Source organism: Meleagris gallopavo, chromosome 2 (genome assembly GCF_905368555.1).
Source record: "Meleagris gallopavo chromosome 2, MGAL_WU_HG_1.1, whole genome shotgun sequence".
NCBI classification, from domain to species: domain Eukaryota; kingdom Metazoa; phylum Chordata; class Aves; order Galliformes; family Phasianidae; genus Meleagris; species Meleagris gallopavo.
In genome coordinates, this window is record NC_139405.1 from 91862385 (window position 1) to 91882215 (window position 19831).

The window sequence follows — 19831 nt, forward strand, 5'->3', positions numbered from 1 at the left end:
AAGTGAATGCAGTGTTTAGTAACTGTCTCAGTCCTAGTTGCGTCACTAGAAACACTACACATCAGTTTATTAATAACTGTGTATTCTGCTTCTCTGTTCTATAGATGAAAATGGCAAATAAATGCTCTTCTCCCTCAGACCAGGTAAGACTTTCATTATGTTATCCACATTTTCTAATGATGGTTAAGTTGAAAAATTTGCAGTGCTTAAATGCACACATTTAAGCCATTTGCAAATACTGAAAGTTTTCTATGGTTTTAAGTTCTGAATTGTTCTACTTAGTACATAATGTATATACATGACGTGACAGAGGGGTACAGTATAACTTACAACCATACCTTGGAAAGCACAAGTGTGTGTAGTGTAATCACAGTGAGTCTGACAAGTGTGTGCTTAAATCTCACATAGTGCACAGGGCTGAGCCAGGTTGCACATTATTTTATTGAGTATGAAGGATGTTTACAGTCACCATTTTCAAAGCACTGTAACTTTTGATTCTGCCTGATGTAATTTATTACAGTTCTCTAAAGACTTGAAACCACTTGATTCTGTGTTATCAGCAGGCGATTAGAATGGGGACTCAGTTTTGCAAGAGACGTGTTGCTGGATTGCTGTATGCCTTTTGTGAAACAGTAAATTAGGTGATTCTTAGTACAGAAAAACTACTTCTAAGAGTGTTTTTTTTTAATTTTATTTGCTGTTTCTTTTTAATCTTTTTAAAACTAATAAAGCATTTCTTGTCTTCCACTAAAACAATACGGTTTCTTCTTGGTAGAAATAGGAAAATATTGTTCAAATATTAACTAGGACTGTATAGCATTATGGTATAAAACAGATTTTCACTGTTTCCTGTGAAGTCTCTTGCCTTGTTTGTTTTGATTTTTGCAGATGGAGGAAAAGGTGAACTCTCTCTGTCTCTGTGAATGCATATTTGTATTTCATTTTCTCTTTTGTTCTGATTATAAGGTTTTCAGTATTTGTAGAAGTGAATAATTTAGAGCACTGGAAGAATCCAATATTTTCACCTTAGAAATACTTCACCAGAACTATTCATTGGCCTTCACAACCAGAGTCAAGACCTGCAATGGATGCAGTAGTGCATTAATTGAACTAACAAGTGTTTGGATCATTTTTTATTTTGATATTTCTAAAATGTCTTCAGTAAATAAAGAGAGAGTTGTCTAAACCATGAGCTCTTGACCTCTGGCAGAAATTATACAAAAAATGAAATCTGGAAACAACATATATGAAAGCATAGCATGTGATGAGGAAGGACTCGAGAACATAGATTAAGGTGCATCAGCAAGGGATAGATAGGTAACAAAACTTACTTGTTAGAAAAAATACTCTGTTAGAAAAAGACAAAGACAAATATTTGTCTTCTACACAGCATATCAGAAGTCAGCCTTCACTAAAAAGGTCAACTGCACCAGATGGTTACTGCAATTAGTACAAACAAAAAGTATTAAATCTCAAGTTACACTATGAGGGAAATTTTTGATGATATTTATTCTTTTGAGGCCTGGAGATATTAGAAAGGCTGGTCAAAGTCTGTTTAAATTTTAATCTACCCATTGGTCCTTATTTTTTATGTTATTGCTCATTTCTCATCCTTCTTTCGTTATTTCAACTATAAACTGTGATACCACTTCCACTGTTAATAAGCTTGTACTCTTTTTTACTGTATTTTGACATTGTTCACCCAAGTAGAATTCCTAAAACATCTTACTCATCTACCTGGCCAGTTAGTTTATCCCGTTATTATTAGCCATGGGCTTGAGCAGCCAGACGATTTTTCCCTTGTGCTGTCTGCAGTGTCCAACAGTTTCCCAAGGTATTATCTTGTCAGTTTAATGTCAGGCCAGGACTGGCCATCTTCCACAACCATGTCTCCATTGTGGCTTTGGAGAAAGAGGCAAGCATTCAAGGCTGTATGTACTAAATTACTTCAAGACAAGCAAGTTGTTTTGTTGTAGGGCCTTGGCAGGGGTACTACCTGTGATGTTATACTGTTTCAGAGAAAATACTGACCAGAGGTTATCCATGACCTGTGTGGAAACACTGAAAGAAATGGGGTTTTGATACTTAAAGAATAGAGTATAGAGATATAAATGAAATTTTCAAGAATGTTAACTTAATGCTTAGTGATAGCAAGTGCAAAAGGCAAGGAATTATGCCACACAAGCTACATATTCTAGATCACGGTGTTTTTTCCCTGGTTTTGATCTTAAGAAATTTTAGGTTTTTTTCTAATTAACCCAGACCAAAATAATTTGAATTTTAATATATAGTAAATGATTTTATATCTAATAACAATTTGATAGGATAAAAAAGTAGTCTGATATATTTACAGCAAGCAGTTCATGTTAGACATAAGGAAGAGATTTTCTTATCATTCATAAAGCTAATAAAGCCCTAGAGAAATTATGCAATTACCTTTACTGGAGATCCTTAGATCAGTAAGGAAGCATCTTCTACCAAAAAAAAAAAAAAAAAGTATCATTGGCTTTGAATTTTGAGGATGTACTGCATTTACCAGAAGCCTCTTTTCCCCTCTGTTTTTGATACTATGTGGTCTTAATTCTGAATAAAGAGATTTTCAAATACGGAGAGTTTTCCCATTATTCCTCCTTGTACAACTGTTGTCCCAGATAAGCCATGAACATTTTCTCTTGGTTTCATGTTGCAAGTTAAAAGAAACCCTACATATACTCTTGTAAGATCAATTAAAAGTGTACCATGTGCTCATAAAATTAGTTAAACTGAGTTGTTAGTCTGGAGAAGTTAGATTCTTACAGACAATTTTGTAATTTGCAACTGTAGAAAGACAGCAGAACTAAATTCTTTCAAGCATAAAGTAACCACTTAAAGTAGAATTGAGATGTTCCTTGGTGGCTATTTTAACTTCTTTTGCATGAGAGGTCAACTATGCAAGAGAATTCTAGGGAAATTCTCTTGATCTGCTTCAAAGGTTTTTCTTGGACCTCTTCTCTTTCACTGAAAATACAACTTATTCTAATAGATAAGTACCACTTCAAAGCACTTGAACTTTTTAACCTACTGTCATTTAGCCTTTATGTAGTACCTCTGTGGGGTAAGTAATTATTTTGCTTATTTTTGAGAGAAGCCTGCTGCAATAAAAAGGTGGCAAAATTTGCCAGACTTTCCAGAACAAATCAAGAAATTTTACAACTGTGTTTCTGAACTTATTTCATGAAGTGTGACACATTGTGTCTAAAACACACACATTTCTCAGTTTCAGTAGTGTTTACATTTTCCATTTTGTGTGTGTGTTAATGAAATAGTTTATCTTAAATTTTTCTTTGAAATTGTGAAGTTTCTAAACATTGGATTCTAAGAAGTGTAGAATAGATTCAGTGAAGGAAATATACTCTTATTTAAGTTGAAATGTTCAAAAAAGTGCAGCCTTTAGTGCTTCTTACCCTAATGAAGACTACTTCTTCCAGCATTTAGCTTTTTCTGTGATGTCTCTGGCAGTGTGTAGTACAGTGTAGTTCCGGCTTCAGTCAGAAGTCATTTTCTCTAGTTAAGCTGTCTTCCTTAGCTGTTAGAATTTGTTAAAGAAAAATTGCAACTGTTCTTTATTCTCATTTTCATTGCGTTTTTCTGCTTTATGCCTTGTCAGAAAGACTGGAGTATGCCTTGTGGATTGTCAGAAAAACTTGGAGTATGCTCTTTGCAGCTTTTAGAACCCATTGCTTTTCAAAGTAATATTATAGAACTATAGAGCTATTTCACTGGATTAACACTATCCAATCAGTCCTCCTTCTGAATGATTCTCAAATTAAAATTATTTTAACACATTTTTAAGTAGAACTGTTATTTGATTGTTTAATGTGTAAAAGGAACCTAAGACTATATTTTCATCAGTTTTCTTCTTTGAAGACACTTTTGCAGTAGCTATATTTTGAAAGATTTTTTCCTTTTCCAAAATGGCAGAAGAAACAGTTTGAGTATTTGGTGAGGAATAGAATAGCTTTTTAGGTATACTTTTTAGTTGCTGTAATATGTTAAGATTTAAAATAGACAAATAGGACCAAAAGCATGAGAACATGAATTTTCCATTTTTAATTAGTTTAGATAGTTCCTACTACACAAATAGTCCTTCTGAGTTAGTATAATACAAGAATGCAAACAGAACTGGAAATCTGCAAATACAGAATAAGGAGAATCATGATAGTTAGATAAGAATTGACCATACACTGCTGAGATATGAATGTTGCTTTTGAAGTGAGAAAAGGAACTACTGTGCAGCATGAATAGAGAATGAAATCTAATTAGGTAAAAGAATATTCCGATTCAGGTAGACTTAATTCTAATTGCTGAAATACTCTGTGAAAAGATGTCCATGAAAATGAGAAACAAAACCAGAAGAACTAACAAGAAAAGATAGGGGGAAAGTACCGTATTAAGAGGTCAAGATAAAACTTCGGCGATTTGATATCACAAACATAAAATTTAAGTGACTGAACTGAAAGGAAAAGGATTTATAATTGGATTTAACAGATTTTTAAAATCTGGGTCTTGTTTTGCTGATAGCCATTTTTCTTGATTCAGTGAAAGAACTCAAATGTTTTCCTATCCAGTTCACTAAGTATATGAACAAATACAGTCTCCCAGAAAGAGGTGTGAATGTGTTCAAGTACTGAAAATTCTGGTAATTTGATCAAACACCAGAGCAAGTTGCTCAGTGAGGCTATGGAATCTCCATCTTTGTTTAATATTAAAAAACAAATTATATTAATTATATGTTATATATTATATGTTATATATGTTGATAATCAAAACTCAAATGGACATGTTGCTAAGCAAACTTAGTTACATTGGCTACGAACAGGATGTGGGACTGAATGACCTCCAGAGACCCCTCTCAGACTAAAACTGTTCTGTGATTCTGTGTGGCTCTTCATTCCAGAAGGACCCTTATATATTGTCAAAGAGAAAAATGTGGGCTCTAACAGGGCTCTTTTGAAGTCTGACAGAAGACTAATAGATTAGTATTCTCAACTGAGTAGAGATATGCACTTTGTCTTGTTACATCTACTCACAGGACAGATACATCTGACATTTAGTCATGGAAACTGATTTGCATGCTGCCTGCTTTTTACCAGGCATTCCTTTCACTCGACAGGCAACTGTGCGCTGTAGAAGGGCCACAGAACTCAGATCAGTAGTTGGGCCACTATTGCACGAAGCTATAGTATATATATTACTGATTTACCACAGAAATAATTTTTTTCAAATGCCATTTACTGCTACATGTATTCAAGAGTGAGCTTTGTGTTCTGGATCCTAACCTGAGCAAGAAGATTATTATGAATATAGTTAGTGTCATCAGCCCCAAGATTCATTGCCTCCTTATTAAAACAAGTAAAGATGTAAACTAATTATCACTATGCACAGGACTCTGAATAATCTTTATGTATGTGAAAGACAGATAGAGAAGGTCATAGAGATACAGGAAATCTATTAGCTTTTCTTCCTTCCATGGAATCATAGAATTACTCAACTTGGGAAGGACCTTAAAGATCATCGAGTCCAACCATGACCTAATCATACTACCCTAACTAACAACCATCTGCTAAATCATGTCCTTGAGCACCACATTCAAACAGTTTTTAAACACATCCAGGGATGGTGACTCAGCCACCTCCCTGCAGAGCCTATTCCACTGCTTAACAACCCTTTCTGTAAAGAAGTTTTTCCTGATATCCAACCTAAGCTTAGCCTGGCACAACTTGAGGCCTTTTCCCCTCATCCTGTCACCTGTCACCAGTGAGAAGAGACTAACCTCACTCTCACTGTAAGCACCTTTCAGATGTTGGAAGAGAGCAACAAGGTCTCCCCTCAGCCTCCCTTTCCCCAGACTAAAAAGCCCCAGTTCCTTCAGTCTCTCCTCATAGGGCATATTCTCCAAGCCCTTCACAAGCCTTGTTGTCCTTCTTTGGACATGCCCCAGCACCTCAATGTCCTTTCTGTACTGAGGTGCCCAAAACTGAACACAGCATTTGAGGTGAGGCCTGACCAATGCTGAGTACAGGGGCAGGATGACTTCCCTAGTCCTGCTCACCACACCATTCCTGATACAAGCCAGGATGCCATTGGCCTTGTTGGCCACCTGGGCACACTGCTGGCTCATATTCAGCCGACTGTCCATCAGTACACCAAGATCCCTTTCCATCAGGCAGCTTTCCAGCCACTCCTCTCCAAGACCGTAGGATTGCCTGGGGTTGCTGTGACCAAAATGCAGGACCCAACACTTGGCTCTATTGAAATTCATGGAGTTTGCCTTGGCCCATGATCCGGTCTATCCAGGTCCCTCTGTCGTGCCCTTCTCCCCTCTGGCAGATCAACACTCTCTCCCAAGTTGGTGTCATCTGCAGACTTACTAAGGGTGCACTCAATCCTTTCATCAAGATCATTAATAAAGATCTTAAATAGAAGCCCCAGTACTGAGACCTGGGGGACACCGCTCGTGACAGGGTGTCATCACTCCAGTATGTGTTCTTTTCAAAACAAGCTCTACCACTTGCTTTCAAAAGACTATAAACATTTACTCAGTTACCTCAAGATGTACTTCTCTTTGCTTTCTTAGTTTTGTATTGTTCTGCGATTCATCAAAGAACAGCAGTGGTTCTTGATCTGCAGGCCAAGCTGGCATCTGTTGTAGGTTCTTATCTCACTTTAATAATACAGGCATACCCATCTGTTTTGACTTTTCATACATCAGAGATCTACTTGACTTTCTTTATTTCCCTCTTGAATGTTATGCTTCATTTACCTTTTGTAACAATTTAACTATACACAAAAGGTACTGCTGGATTTATTAAATGTAATACATTAAGTTTGCAGTTATTGCAGCATTGTGATGTCTTATTGCTATAGGAAAATAATAAATGTAAATAAGTTTCATTTATCTGCTATGATTGAATTACATTTTGTTACTGACTTACGTCTCTTCATAATGAGTGCTGTTGTTCATTTTGTTTCTACAGGAACTTTTGCGATGCATATTAGATCACAGTAGAAATTTGATAATACGTTGATGATCCGTGGGTAATTTTCCAAACAGATTCAGATAGTCTTAAATTGATTATGTAGTATGGAAATAGAATGGTGAAAGCTGTCCTGAGAATGGGTATTCGTAGTATTATGCTTAATTACTCATTGAAAATTCAAATTCAATTTTTTTTTTCCTTTTTCCTCCCTGGACTGAGTTTCCTTCACACAAACTGACAATCAACTAAATTCTCACTTACCTACTTAACATAACCATGAACAGCTTGGTATTAAATATTAAAAGCTGGGTTTTTTTGTTCCATACAGATTAATGTTGAACTTAAAAATTATTTTTTTCTGTTTAAACAGCCATTTTATAAACCAGTCAGCAAGGGATTTTTTTTTCTATTTCCATTTGAAAAAATGCATTTTTAAAATTTTATATATGTATGCAGAAGTTAAGCAAACACTGATTCTGATAAAGGAAATTCTATTTTCCTTCTTCAATTTTAAAAACTTTTTTTTTTTTTTCTCCTTATCGTAGAATCATAGAATGATTTGGGTTGGAAGGAACCACAAACTCCAACCCCCTGCCACGTGCAGGGCTGCCAACCTCCATATCTAATACTAGCCCAGGCTGCCCAGGGCCCCATGCAGTCTAGCCTTGAACACATCCTGGGGTGGAGCAAGCATCCATTTGGTATCTTCTTTATGTTTTTTCCTCCCAAATTTTTTTACCATGTTTCCCCTTCATATACCTGTATAGTGTGCTTTTGTTTGTTCTTTCCATTTTAATTTTCTATTTTGTCATATTCCTGTATTTTCAGTAGGAAGAAAAACCTAAAGTACTTAGTATCTTTTCCATTGTCTTTTTCATTTACAGTTACTTTTCCTTTCAAACTCTTATGGTCATTAGTACATACATTCTAATTTGCCTTCCCGTTATCCTCAATCAATAAAAATAACAGTAATACAGTTACTACTGAGCTCACCACAAATCTTCCAATAGCAATTATTCTTCAGCTATCTTTGTTGATTTTTGTTTCCTCTAGAGGATTAGATTCAATTAGCTGATCCAGCAATCTGCATATATCTCAAGTCTTGCTTTTCTCCTAAATACACAAAAGCACTAAAGCAAGCAAACAAACAAAAAGCTTTTGTGCCTTCTAGATGTACTGCATTTCTCTTCTTAAATGTATATATGTCAGATGTCAGATGTCAGATAATATTTCACTGGGATACTAAGTGATCAACAGGTGTGCTACTTGTTGAATTTTTTCACACATTCATTAAAAAAAAAAAAAAAAAAAAAGGACCAAATTCATGTAGGCACTCATTTTACAGGTGATTTTTAATACAGTTAAGGAAATGCAACAGCATTTTGACTACTAGCACTTTTAATACTTGGGTGTGTTCCATAGTGGTAATGTGGTGGTAATAAACAAGAAATCTTGTAATTTAAAGGATTTTTGATGGGTGTTTTATTCTTTTAAAATAACATTGAACAATAGCACATCCAGTTTTTGTGGATATATATGCTTTTTCTTTTGTGAGATACAAATTAGCAGGCTGTTTTTTTCTTATTTCTCCTTCTTATTTCCACAAGCTATGAGGACAAAGCTCATTAAAGTTTCCTAAGAAAATAAAGACTGAAGAACTGTTGATCATTTTCTGTTATTTTAGGGGTTATGACATTTAGAAACAAAAAAAAGTTCTCAATGTTTTTAATGGTTCTAGTATTATGTTTGCTTTGATCATATATTGCTTGCTGTTGTTTTTTCTTTTATTTTTATATAAGTTCTTTCTGAAACTGAAGTTTTGTAAGTTGTTTCCATTAAGCAGACTAATATAGAGAGCAATCTATTTAAAATGTAACTGAAGTATTACTGTTTAGCTTTTGAGGTGACTTTATTCCATATTGATATATTTTTTCATAAGAATTTAGATGTATGATAAGTTAAATACAATATTAGAATGTTATAATAGCTCAGCGAACCATTCCCTCAAAAAGAGGTTGAATTCTCCCAAAATCTAATCCAGAGGATGTGTTATTGTATTATTTATTGTATTGTTTATTTTATTATTCATTTTTGTCTGAGGTTGAAAGAGATTCTACAAGCGACCCTTGGGACAGCTTAACATTCACTTTATGGATGTTAATAGTTAAGAAAACCACCCCTTTTTGATGTGAAGAATCAACTTTAAAGCTGATTCTGATTTATTGCAGGAAGACTGATCACAGCATTGTACGACTAATAAAAATAATAATACAGTTCCATTTCAGCAAAAAACTTAGAACACATGCCCAAAAGTATGTCTGCAGCTAATCAAAAAATGCATTCTGTGTTGATAGCTAAATACATTCTCAAGAGAATTACATAAAAGATTAAGTGCTACACTAAATCGTGGCTATAATGTTTGGCACTGCTACCACGTCTTGCAGACATAGATAAGAATACAAGAGTGACAGAGTCTTCATACAAAATCTATAAAATAAGTAAAGGATATTATTCTCATTTCACAGATGAAAAATTTTGGCAAAAGGAACATGTTCATTGCGAAGAAATCTTTTTACTTCAAGTAATTCAGTACCCTTTCTCTAAGTGTAAGAAAGTCAAAAGAAGGTTGACTTTTGCATTATGAGTGGTACTTAAGACCTATGCTTACAGGCCAAGTTTTGGTTCCTGTCAACTAGATGAATCAAGCTAAAAATTTTATTTTCAATAACAGAAAATGACACACAGTTTGGAGTGAAAACACACCTTACAAATGGAGTTGCAGTTTTCAGATACCATCATGCCCTGAGTTTCAGCTAAGAACTTCTAAGAAATTCTGATCTAGTGCACAGAATGTAAATTTTTTGCTTGTGGCTAGATATATCATTATATTTTTCAATATGAGTCATGCAGTTGGTTTAATATATGGTGCTTGTTGAATGGCCTGGTCAAGCTGAAGACTTTATCCACAACTATGTTTTTATGTATAATTCCAAAATTCTTTGTAAATGCTGCTTAAAGGATAAAAGATAATGATTCTTATGGCAGTGATGATAATGATGAATGAAAAACAATAGTGAGCTAAATCCTTTACTTCTCAATGTAGTCAATAAATTATTTAGTAGTTATACAGGTTAATGAATTGCATGCATTTCCAAGTCAGCAATCATGAATTTCAAAATGTAAAGGAGAATACCATATTGTTTGAATCCTGTAATTTGGACATGGTTGTTTTTTCTAAGGAGTATTTCATATTATATTATCATGCTGACAAAAGCAATATTTTGACTGGCAGAGCACATTTGTTGTCATTAGCAATGCAGAGTCCGGTTGGAGATCTGTAACTAGCAGTGTTCGTCAGGGGTTGGTGCTGAGTCCGGTCTTGTTCAACATCTTCAATGACCTTGATGAGGGGATAGTGGCCACCTTCAGCAAGTTTGCTGATGGTACGAAGTTGGGAGGATTGACTGACACACCTGAAGGCTGTGCTGCCATTCAGCGAGACCTGGATAGGCTGGAGAGCTGGGCAGTAAGAAACCGGATGAGGTTTAACAAAAGCAAGTGTAGGGTCTTGCATCTAGGGAGGAATAATTGCATGCACCAATACAGGCTGGGGGATGAGCTGCTGGAGAGGAGCTCTGCAGAGAGGGACCTGGGTGTCCTGGTGGACAACAGGTTGACCATGAGCCAGCAGTGTGCCCTCGTGGCCAAAAAGGCCAATGGCATTCTGGGGTGCATTAAGAAGAGCGTGTCCAGCAGGTCGAGGGAGGTGATCCTGCCCCTCTACTCTGCCCTGGTAAGGCTTCATCTGGAGTACTGTGTTCAGTTCTGGGCTCCCCAGTACAAAAAAGACAGGGATCTCTTGGAAAGAGTCCAGCGGAGGGCCACAAAGATGGTGAAGGGCCTGGAGCATCTCCCCTATGAAGAAAGGCTAAGTGAACTGGGTCTGTTTAGTCTTGAAAAAAGAAGACTGAGAGGGGACCTGATCCAGGTTTATAAATATCTAAGGTGTGGGGGGCAGAGTGGCAAGGCCAGGCTGTCTTCAGCAGTGTGTGGAGACAGGACAAGGGGAAATGGCCAGAAACTGGAGCATAGGAAGTTCCGCACAAATGTGTGCAAGACCTTCTTCACGGTGAGGGTGACGGAACACTGGAACAGGCTGCCCAGGGAGGTTGTGGAGTCTCCTTCTCTGGAGATATTCAAGACCCACCTGGACACCTACTTGTGCGACCTGGTGTAGGGAACCTGCTTTGGCAGGGGGTTTGGACTCGATGATCTCTAGAGATCCCTTCCAACGCCTACGATTCTATGATTCTGTGATTCTGTGATTTATTATAGTTTGGAGTGATTTATCAGTGATACCATAGCATATTTTGCTAAAATGTTAAAGTATCTGAACATTTTGTTGCTAACCATTTATTGTTACTAACCCTTTACTGACTAGTACAGATGCAACATTTTCATGAGAGTTATTGGATTTACACAATAGCAAAATGAGAATTGAAAAGATTATTATATTTATCGTGTTGTTTCTTAGAACTTTTTAGAACGTTAACATTGGAGCTCAGAAGAGTATAGTAGATGCAGTCAGGGTCAATATATTGATCTATATTATTATTCCTAAACAATTTGATAGCTAAAAGCTATTAGTTTCATATAATAAATAACTAGAAAAATAAATATGTGAAATCATCATGATACAAAACTGTGAATGTATTTCTATACTGTTAACTGTTCCCTATCATTTTTTTGCTCTAATAGCAGTAGCTACATATACATACACCAAGGTTTCAATAAAAATGCATTTTTGAGATCATTGGAGTTGGTTTTTGTGTTTTTTTTTTAGTTGTTGGTTTTGTTTTTGTTTTACAAAATGTATCCATAGAACAAATGCTGAGGCTTTCATGTGATTTAATGAATACTTTCTTCAGTCTTTATTTCCACTGACTTCCAGCAGTGTTCCGTAGAATCAGAATATTCACAAGTGTTACGACATTTCTGCCCCTGTATTTTTGTATTTTTCATGTGTATCCTTAAATGAAAATGAGAAAAAAATTCAGCTAAATATTCAGGTTGGTAGATCATTGTAGGGTCACCTGTTTCAAGGGTAATATGCTCCTCTTAAACACTTCAGGTTTTATTTTGTGTACATTTAAGTTGTCATTTTTTGTGAGAAACTACATTCATAATATTCTAATACCATAATATGGCATTATTCCTTCAGAAATTTGCATTTCTCTCAGAAAGGAAGCTGTGCTCCTACTTAATTTTATGTTTTCTTAAGATTAATCTATCTGAAATATAAAGAAACATATTGTAATACTGTTAGAGAAAACTTCTTTAACTGATGAAGTTGACATTTAATTCCAGCAGAACATAAATCACTGTCGTGAGATAAAACATATATAAACACCATAAGACAATTAGTGTGACAGAGACTCTTTTTTAACAATGACAGATGTAAGCATACAGAAAGCTATTAGATTTCAGATAGCTCTAGTGACTTACTCATGTATTTTAGAGGTTTAAGGAACTGAAATTCTAGTATTTCTGAGATTTGACTGCATGATATGTAGGTTTATAAACTGCTGGCTGGACTATTTCAGTACACCTTGAGTTTATGCTGGCTCAAGTAAAAAGCATATATTGACTTTTAAAATGGTTACTATTTATGGAACCTCACAATCTGACAGATTCACTGTCCTGGAACACTTGATTTTATGATAATTACTTTTTTTTTCCTGTGAAATCCACCTTTTCTCATTAGTTGGTATAGACAGACAGTATATAGGGATCTATTAATTTCACTACCTGGGATAGGAGCAAGGATTCAGACAACTTGTACTGAAAAAATTAAGCTTCTTTGAGGGCTTTTGACCTGATTTGACTTTTTGACATGGTTAAGAGGCTCAAGAGTGTGGTAGTGATAGGAAGGAAAGCATGAAGAAAATGATACATTCTCACTAAAATGACCACTTTTCCTTGTGGAAAGACTTAACCTATTCAGATATATCACTGAAAACCATAGATCCTTGATCTTCAGTTATTTTCTTTTACAGGTCATTCATATGGGATGGGTACATGAGAGACTTGAAGGAACTGATTCATCTCAGCTCTACAAATTCAAGTTTCTAGCACTGAAGGGTTCATCCTTCTACATTTTCAGTGTTCCACCGGTAAAAAAAATATATAGTATGTTTTGCTACAGTTCCATTGTAAATGGAAAGCTATTTGTTATTGTCTGAGTTTGCTTTTTGTTACCAAGTGAATGTCAGATGAGATTTCAAAAGAAGTTAAAGCTGTAAACTCCACTTAATTTTAATAAGCTTTAGTTATTTAACCTCTTTCAAGGTCTTCTGAAAATGATATCATGTCTGGATAGCTCAAAGAATTCCCAGTAGGAAATATAGTGGTTTTACTTTTTAAAGGTTTTAAGTTCAGTTTTTCATTAGCTAGTTACAGCCAACATTTTTAATTAAAATTTTCTTTAGTTTTCATAGATGTAATGAGTCGCTAGTCACTCTTTTCTTAAAGAGAAGATACATCCATACTAACAGTAGATGAATCTGGCTTTTGTATACAGGCAAGGGATTGACCTGTTACTTTTCACATGGTCTTTTTTAATCTTTTCCTTCCAGAGTGCCATTTCTTTAAACAAATCAAAAGAACAGTATGTGAAATTAGAATGCAATTTCAATTAAATAGCTTTATTATATTGCTTATAAGGCGGTTCAATTTCCAGTTTCTTCAGCTGATCCAGTGAAAATCTTATCGTGTACTACTGTGCTATCCAACTTACCTTACCTAAGTACATACTCTTCAACCTTATAGGCTGAAACTGTCAGTAACATTTTCTCATGACTGAAGTTCTAAATCCAGGGATTTCTATTAATTTCAATCCTTTTTTTTCTTTTTAATGATCAAGTAATAGGACTCTTTTTAAAATGCAAATGCATATCTTGGGAAAAATTGTGGAGTTTTTTTTTTTTTTCTTTATTTGCACATATGTTACGTCAATGAAAGAATTTTCATTTGATTTCTACAGTCCAGTTAAAGAGCAAAAACCACACAAAACCTCAAACAAATATGAAATGAGAAAATGATAAACAGGGTTTTTGTCTTAAAAAAAAACAAAAAACAAAAAACACATTGCTTGCATATTGACTTAGCACTGGTCTTCTTATGGAGAACTGGAGTGTGATTGCTTTTTTTTTTTTTTTTAAACACTTGTTTTTTCCCTCTTTCCATCATTTACTGAAGCGTCTTAACCTATGAGTTTTCTTGATTTTGCTTTACCTACTCCTTCTCCAGATGGGAGTTAGGAGTGATAAGCAGAATGGGTACTAAGCTGGGGTCAATCCATCAAAGTGTGGTGGGATGGACCCTGGCTGGAGAGACCCTGCCCTCCCAAACCCTGTTCCCACCACCCCCAAGAAGCTGCCAGCCAATACTGCACCCAGACACCAGTTCTCTAACACATCCCAGCTTTGTAGCTGGAAACATAGATCTCCAAACAAAACCATGCAGAGAACTACTTCACTATTTTTAGAGATATTTAATTGTACTTCTCTTATTATTTCTTCTACAGTTTTGCTTTTTTTTATTATTATGAATGCAAGATTAAATATGGGATTGTTCTGTCACAAAAATAAAATATTTTAACTTGTCTGATCTTTACAAGATAAGAGTTTCTGATTATGTTTTATTTCAGAGATGTTGCTCTGATTGTATTGCTGTTTGTGTGCTGAATCAATGTAGTGAATCACTGTGGTGTATGCAGAGTAGACGATGTGCAAATCATATAGTTATCTTTAGTTGTAATGCCTTTAATCATAACTTCAACTGATTATGAAAGGATCTGATATAATTTTTACTCTTTTTCTTCTTGTGTAGAGGATCATGAGTGGAAATACAGCTGTTAAAGCTGCTAACTTTCTTTAGAATGAGAAACGTGGTTATCCCTGTACAGAAATCAAGAGAAGTGTAGACCAAATGTCAATTCTATAATATGAAAGAATCTATGAAATGTAGTATTCTATTTATAACCTGTTTCAACAGTGTCTCAGATGGTTCTTCTAAAAATATGGAAGCATCATAATAAATGTCAAGAAAATGTTGCTTATGAGAGAATGTTTTTAATGCATCATCTATGTGGATCATCTAACTGTATTTTAAAAACTTGCAGACTTAGTTTACAGATTGCTATAATTGAAATATGACACACTTCTGAAAACTGCACATATGAAAAATACCATGGCACGAATAGAAATTATTCTTTTGGAAATGCTAATATACAAGCAGTATTTTAATAGATTCTAAAAAAAAGTCTGATAAATTTCTGCCAATTTTTCAGATCTTGAAAGCCCTGGAAGAAATGGAAGCATCATTCAAAATTGTCACTTAAAATAATTTAAAAAAAAAAATCCACAAAATGGAAATAATTTCTTCTTATTGAATATGTGATAAATGTATGGGTAGACAGAACTGATTGATTTTTTTATGTCTTACTTATGGTTCAGTATTGTGTTTAAAATTCAAGTCTTAAGATAGCTATTCCTTTGGAATTGTGTTGCCCTTAATTACAAAACTTACAAAAATTGCAATGTCTTTTTCACTGTGGTTAAATAGCACTGAAATTAGACAACTGGGCAATCTCTGAATTTCCTGCTTATAGTTTTCAGAAAAAGAATAAATACAACAGTGGCCTGAGAGTAACAGGGGAAAAAAAAAAAAAAAAAAGTTATTAAACTAATGTACTGTATTTTATCTGTTTCATCTTTGAAAAACATTGCAGAAAATCATTCATAATTTAGCAGCATTTTGTATGTGAGAGAGAATTGCCATGTCATTTCCAAATATTTGTGAATGCACGCTATATGTAATGCCAATGTGAATTAACAAGAAACAGGTGGCAATGAGTTGTGGGATGCTTCTATGGATGCTTCTGGTTAGCTTTCTAATTCTTATTTTTTTCTTCACTTCCTTGCTAGGATCTGACTGCTGTTTGGTGTATGTTTTGTAGCATCTAGTTTTAGTTGGTTTAGATATCTTTAGGCATCTTATGCTGCTGTATCACAGTTCATCTTAAGACCATTTCTTCATGTATAATTTTTTTTAACTCTCTTCATAATTTTTAAGAGTTATATTTGGCTCATTTTTTCCCATTGTTAAAGAGGGCAGTGAAATAAACTAGCATCAACCCAGAAGTATTTCATATTTTACCTCTACAATTTTGTTACTTCTGGGTGGATTGGATGCTTTTAAAAAGTGATACTCTTTTAAACGCAGCCCATTATTTCCATATGCATAGTATAATCCTTAGTGCTGATGTATGAATAAACAAGCAAATCTTTTGTGATTGGTTTCACTACAGAATTTATTTAGGTAATAAGTGTTCCTCCAGTTTGCTGCTTACTACATGTATGTGGAATATCCATTTAATTTTTTTTCTCTATTCTATTTTAAATTATAACTGTTTTTTAAGAAAAAAATATTATACGTACATCTAAAACAAAGTATGTTTGGAATATTTGCTGAGATTACTTGATTTAACTAATTAAAACTAGAAGATTTGAATAGCTTGGTGTAGTTTCTTAAATCTAAAAAGTACTTAATTGAATAATTAGCATTTTTGTAACTTTTTTTATTGTATTATTGTTTATTGTGTTTATTTCAGTCTCCCATGGTCTTAAAATTTTAACTTCAAATTCCTGTTTTTGTATCCTAGTTCATGTTTATTATCTCTCTGGTCCTCTGAGTATTCTGATTCTTTCCAGAATTGTATAATCATTTGTGATCATGTGCCGCCATTGACAACAGCATTTTAAACTTCAGCATACTACAGTGGTTCTAAAGTGGAAACTATATTAATGTCAGCTGTCTCTTTGGATTCCAGTGTCTCTTTGTTTTTTCCATTCCGTAAGATTTCTCAACATGTCATTTATGTTCTACTGGTGACCTTACACACCATGCTATTCAGACTGTTTCACTTGGCTTTAGGTATGATGGTCTTTCTCTGATGTACATGGAGAAAGAAAATCCTGGCTTACAACCAGGTGCTGGTTGTGATCTATGATTACTAGCTGTCTCTGCTGAAAATATCGTAAGAGATTACAGAGAGTCAAAAGATGAAAGAAATTCAAAGGTATTGAGGAGAAAACTGAAGCATTCAGAAAAAATTTAATAGCACAGCAGTGTCACCATTTCCCATCATTAGTGGCAGAAAAGAATTACAACAATTCAAATTAATCTACAGAAATAATCATAATAATAATAAAAAAATAGAAGCAAATGTAAGCCATATGTCACCTGTTCTTGATTATAGAGCATGTCACTAAATTATGTTTCATAAACATCAGATCAAATAGTGAACTAACTACCATTTTAGGCTGTAAACCTTATTTTGTAAGAAGCATGAAGATCCCCTTTGAGGGTCAACAATAATAGGCTAAAGCTTGTTCTCTTTATCATATAATCATAGAATGACTTGGGTTGGAACAGATCTCAGAGATCACCTAGCTCTCTCACCCCCATGTCATGGGCAGGATTGCCAACCACTAAATCAGGCACTTTTATTTTTGGCCAGAGTTTGCACAGAGCCCCATCCAATCTGGCCTCTAATAATTTTATTTTACTTAATGATTTTATATTCACATCAGCTGTCAAACTAAAAAATATTTCCACGTGGTAAGGATCAGAAAAGGTGTACAGCACTTGTGTAAGTGAACGTATTAAAAAGTATAATGTTTATTTTTGAATTAGCTTTATAATTCCTCAATTCCAATTGTTTCTAATCTTTTGTGGTTTCCTAATCTTAGCAAAAATCAAAAAGCAAACCTGAAATAAAATATTGAATAGACCTTATGTGATGGAAAAGATTAATGGAAAAATAAAAATTAGTGATGTATGACTAAAAAATCCTACATCTTATGAAGTGATGAGATAACGAGTATAGTATCTAAAAATGCTTTAAATTAATTTTCTAAGAGAATTATCTTTAGATTTAAATCTGGCAAATTTCCTTCAGGTATTATTGAGTACTTTGAAAGTTATTGTTAAGTAATGATTTGAGATTTAATTTGTAAGGGGAAATTGCTCATTATATAACAGAATGAGAAAGTACATAGTGTACTTCTGCAATTTTACTGCATGCATTATATTCAAGTGATTCTTCCCACTTGACTACTAAAATATGTAAGTTTCACAATGAGAACCCTGAAGTATGAGTCCCTTTATATCCTGAAAATAAGTAGTGGCAGAACTTTTTTTTTGTAGAGGTCTTCAGTTCCTTTTGCAGTACATGGTTCATCTCATCTAAATCCAGTCATCTAGAAGTTAAAGATCTACTATGAATTTGTTATAAACTTTCTTTCAATGACTGAAGATAAAAAGAATTTCCAAGGTCTGTTCATCAATGTTATGGAAGGGAGCTGTGAGGGCTGGAAGAAACCTCTGCTTTTGTTTTCTTCTTTCACAGTAAACAGAAATTAAAATTAAATTTTTAAGAATTCAATTTTAAGTTTTTTAAGATTTTATTAACAATCAAGTTAGATATGACTGCTGTCCAAATTTAGGTGAGATAATTGCCATCTTCAGAATTCAAGTAAATTCTGAAAAAGTCCTTTGAAAAGCATAAGAAAGAGGACTAATGGTAATGTTCATTAGTTCAAATTAATGTGAAAAAAGAATAAGCATATAAGATTAGACAGAAACTAGCACCGAGTTTACCTTACACTTCCAAGAGCTCTCAGAGAAATAGTTTGATAACCAGTAGAAGTCACAACAATTGTCTTTGGTGTTATTGCAATGTGGATTATCATCATTGTATTACAACTCAAGTTTTCTGAACTTTTGAGATTTAGAGTCCATGAAGATGATGATATCCCATTGAAAGTAAAAATATAAATATAAATCACATTCATGTGAAACAACATGAGCAAGATTCATGTACTATAGCTGAAATTCATGCTATTATATATACTGAAATAATTAGGTAAAGAATTTCACCATTCTTTCCAGGTTAACTTCTATCCATAGAACTGAGATGATTTGTAGACACATTTTGTTATAGCTAATACTTTGAGAGAGTTGATCTGCTCAATTCCTTTGGAAAGTGAAGGAGGGGAAACAAACCAAGCTGCATCTTCCCTGGTATTTTAAGGCATCCAAACTGTTAGAACAGTCACCAAAACACTGATTTCCATGTGCTAAAAGCTTCAGAGTTAAGTTTACTCAGATTCTTTATAAATCTATACAGATATTCCAATTAATTTAGAGTTAGAATTTTGCTCTAAAACATGTAATTAAAACAATATGTATTTCCCTGATATTTTTCATAAATGAGTTCTCTTTTCCTTATGCTATCTAGGCTAGATTCTGTTTTTAATAGAAAATATATAACTATAGTATGTCATGAGCTAGTCTTAAGGAAAAGTCTTCACCTATCATTCCAGCTGTCAAATTTGAATAGCCTATAATGTGAACAAGATAATAAAACCAAAAGAAAACAAAATCCAGTTATTGGTATTTATTGTTATGTGCACAGCTGACAAGCTTTTTAATTTCAAATATTGTAGACACATAAGCCTTTTTTGTTTTTAATTAATTAAGATAATGGTGCCCTACTGTATGTCAACTCAAACCTGTATTTAGGAACACATCTTGGTCTGTTGATGCTAAGGTTTTTATTAAATTGAGATATGGAGCTGAATACCTCGTGTTTGAGAAGGTTCTGTATGTTAGCACAGTGAAAAATAAATATTATTATGTACAGAGATTACAAAGAGGTTTCCATCATGCTGTAGTAATAATGGAAA

General features: G+C 34.2%; 1 protein-coding gene across 2 annotated transcripts in view; it reads left to right on the top strand.

Moving 5' to 3' along the window:
- SNTG2 (syntrophin gamma 2) overlaps window positions 1-19831 on the top strand; it is a 247484-nt gene that overhangs the window by 193115 nt on the left and 34538 nt on the right. For both annotated transcript variants that reach the window (XM_085217961.1, XM_010707897.4), the window contains 2 exons: window positions 105-143; window positions 13076-13192. In XM_085217961.1, the coding sequence (XP_085074087.1) occupies window positions 105-143; window positions 13076-13192 (156 nt within the window). The remainder of the gene's footprint in view (window positions 1-104; window positions 144-13075; window positions 13193-19831) is intronic.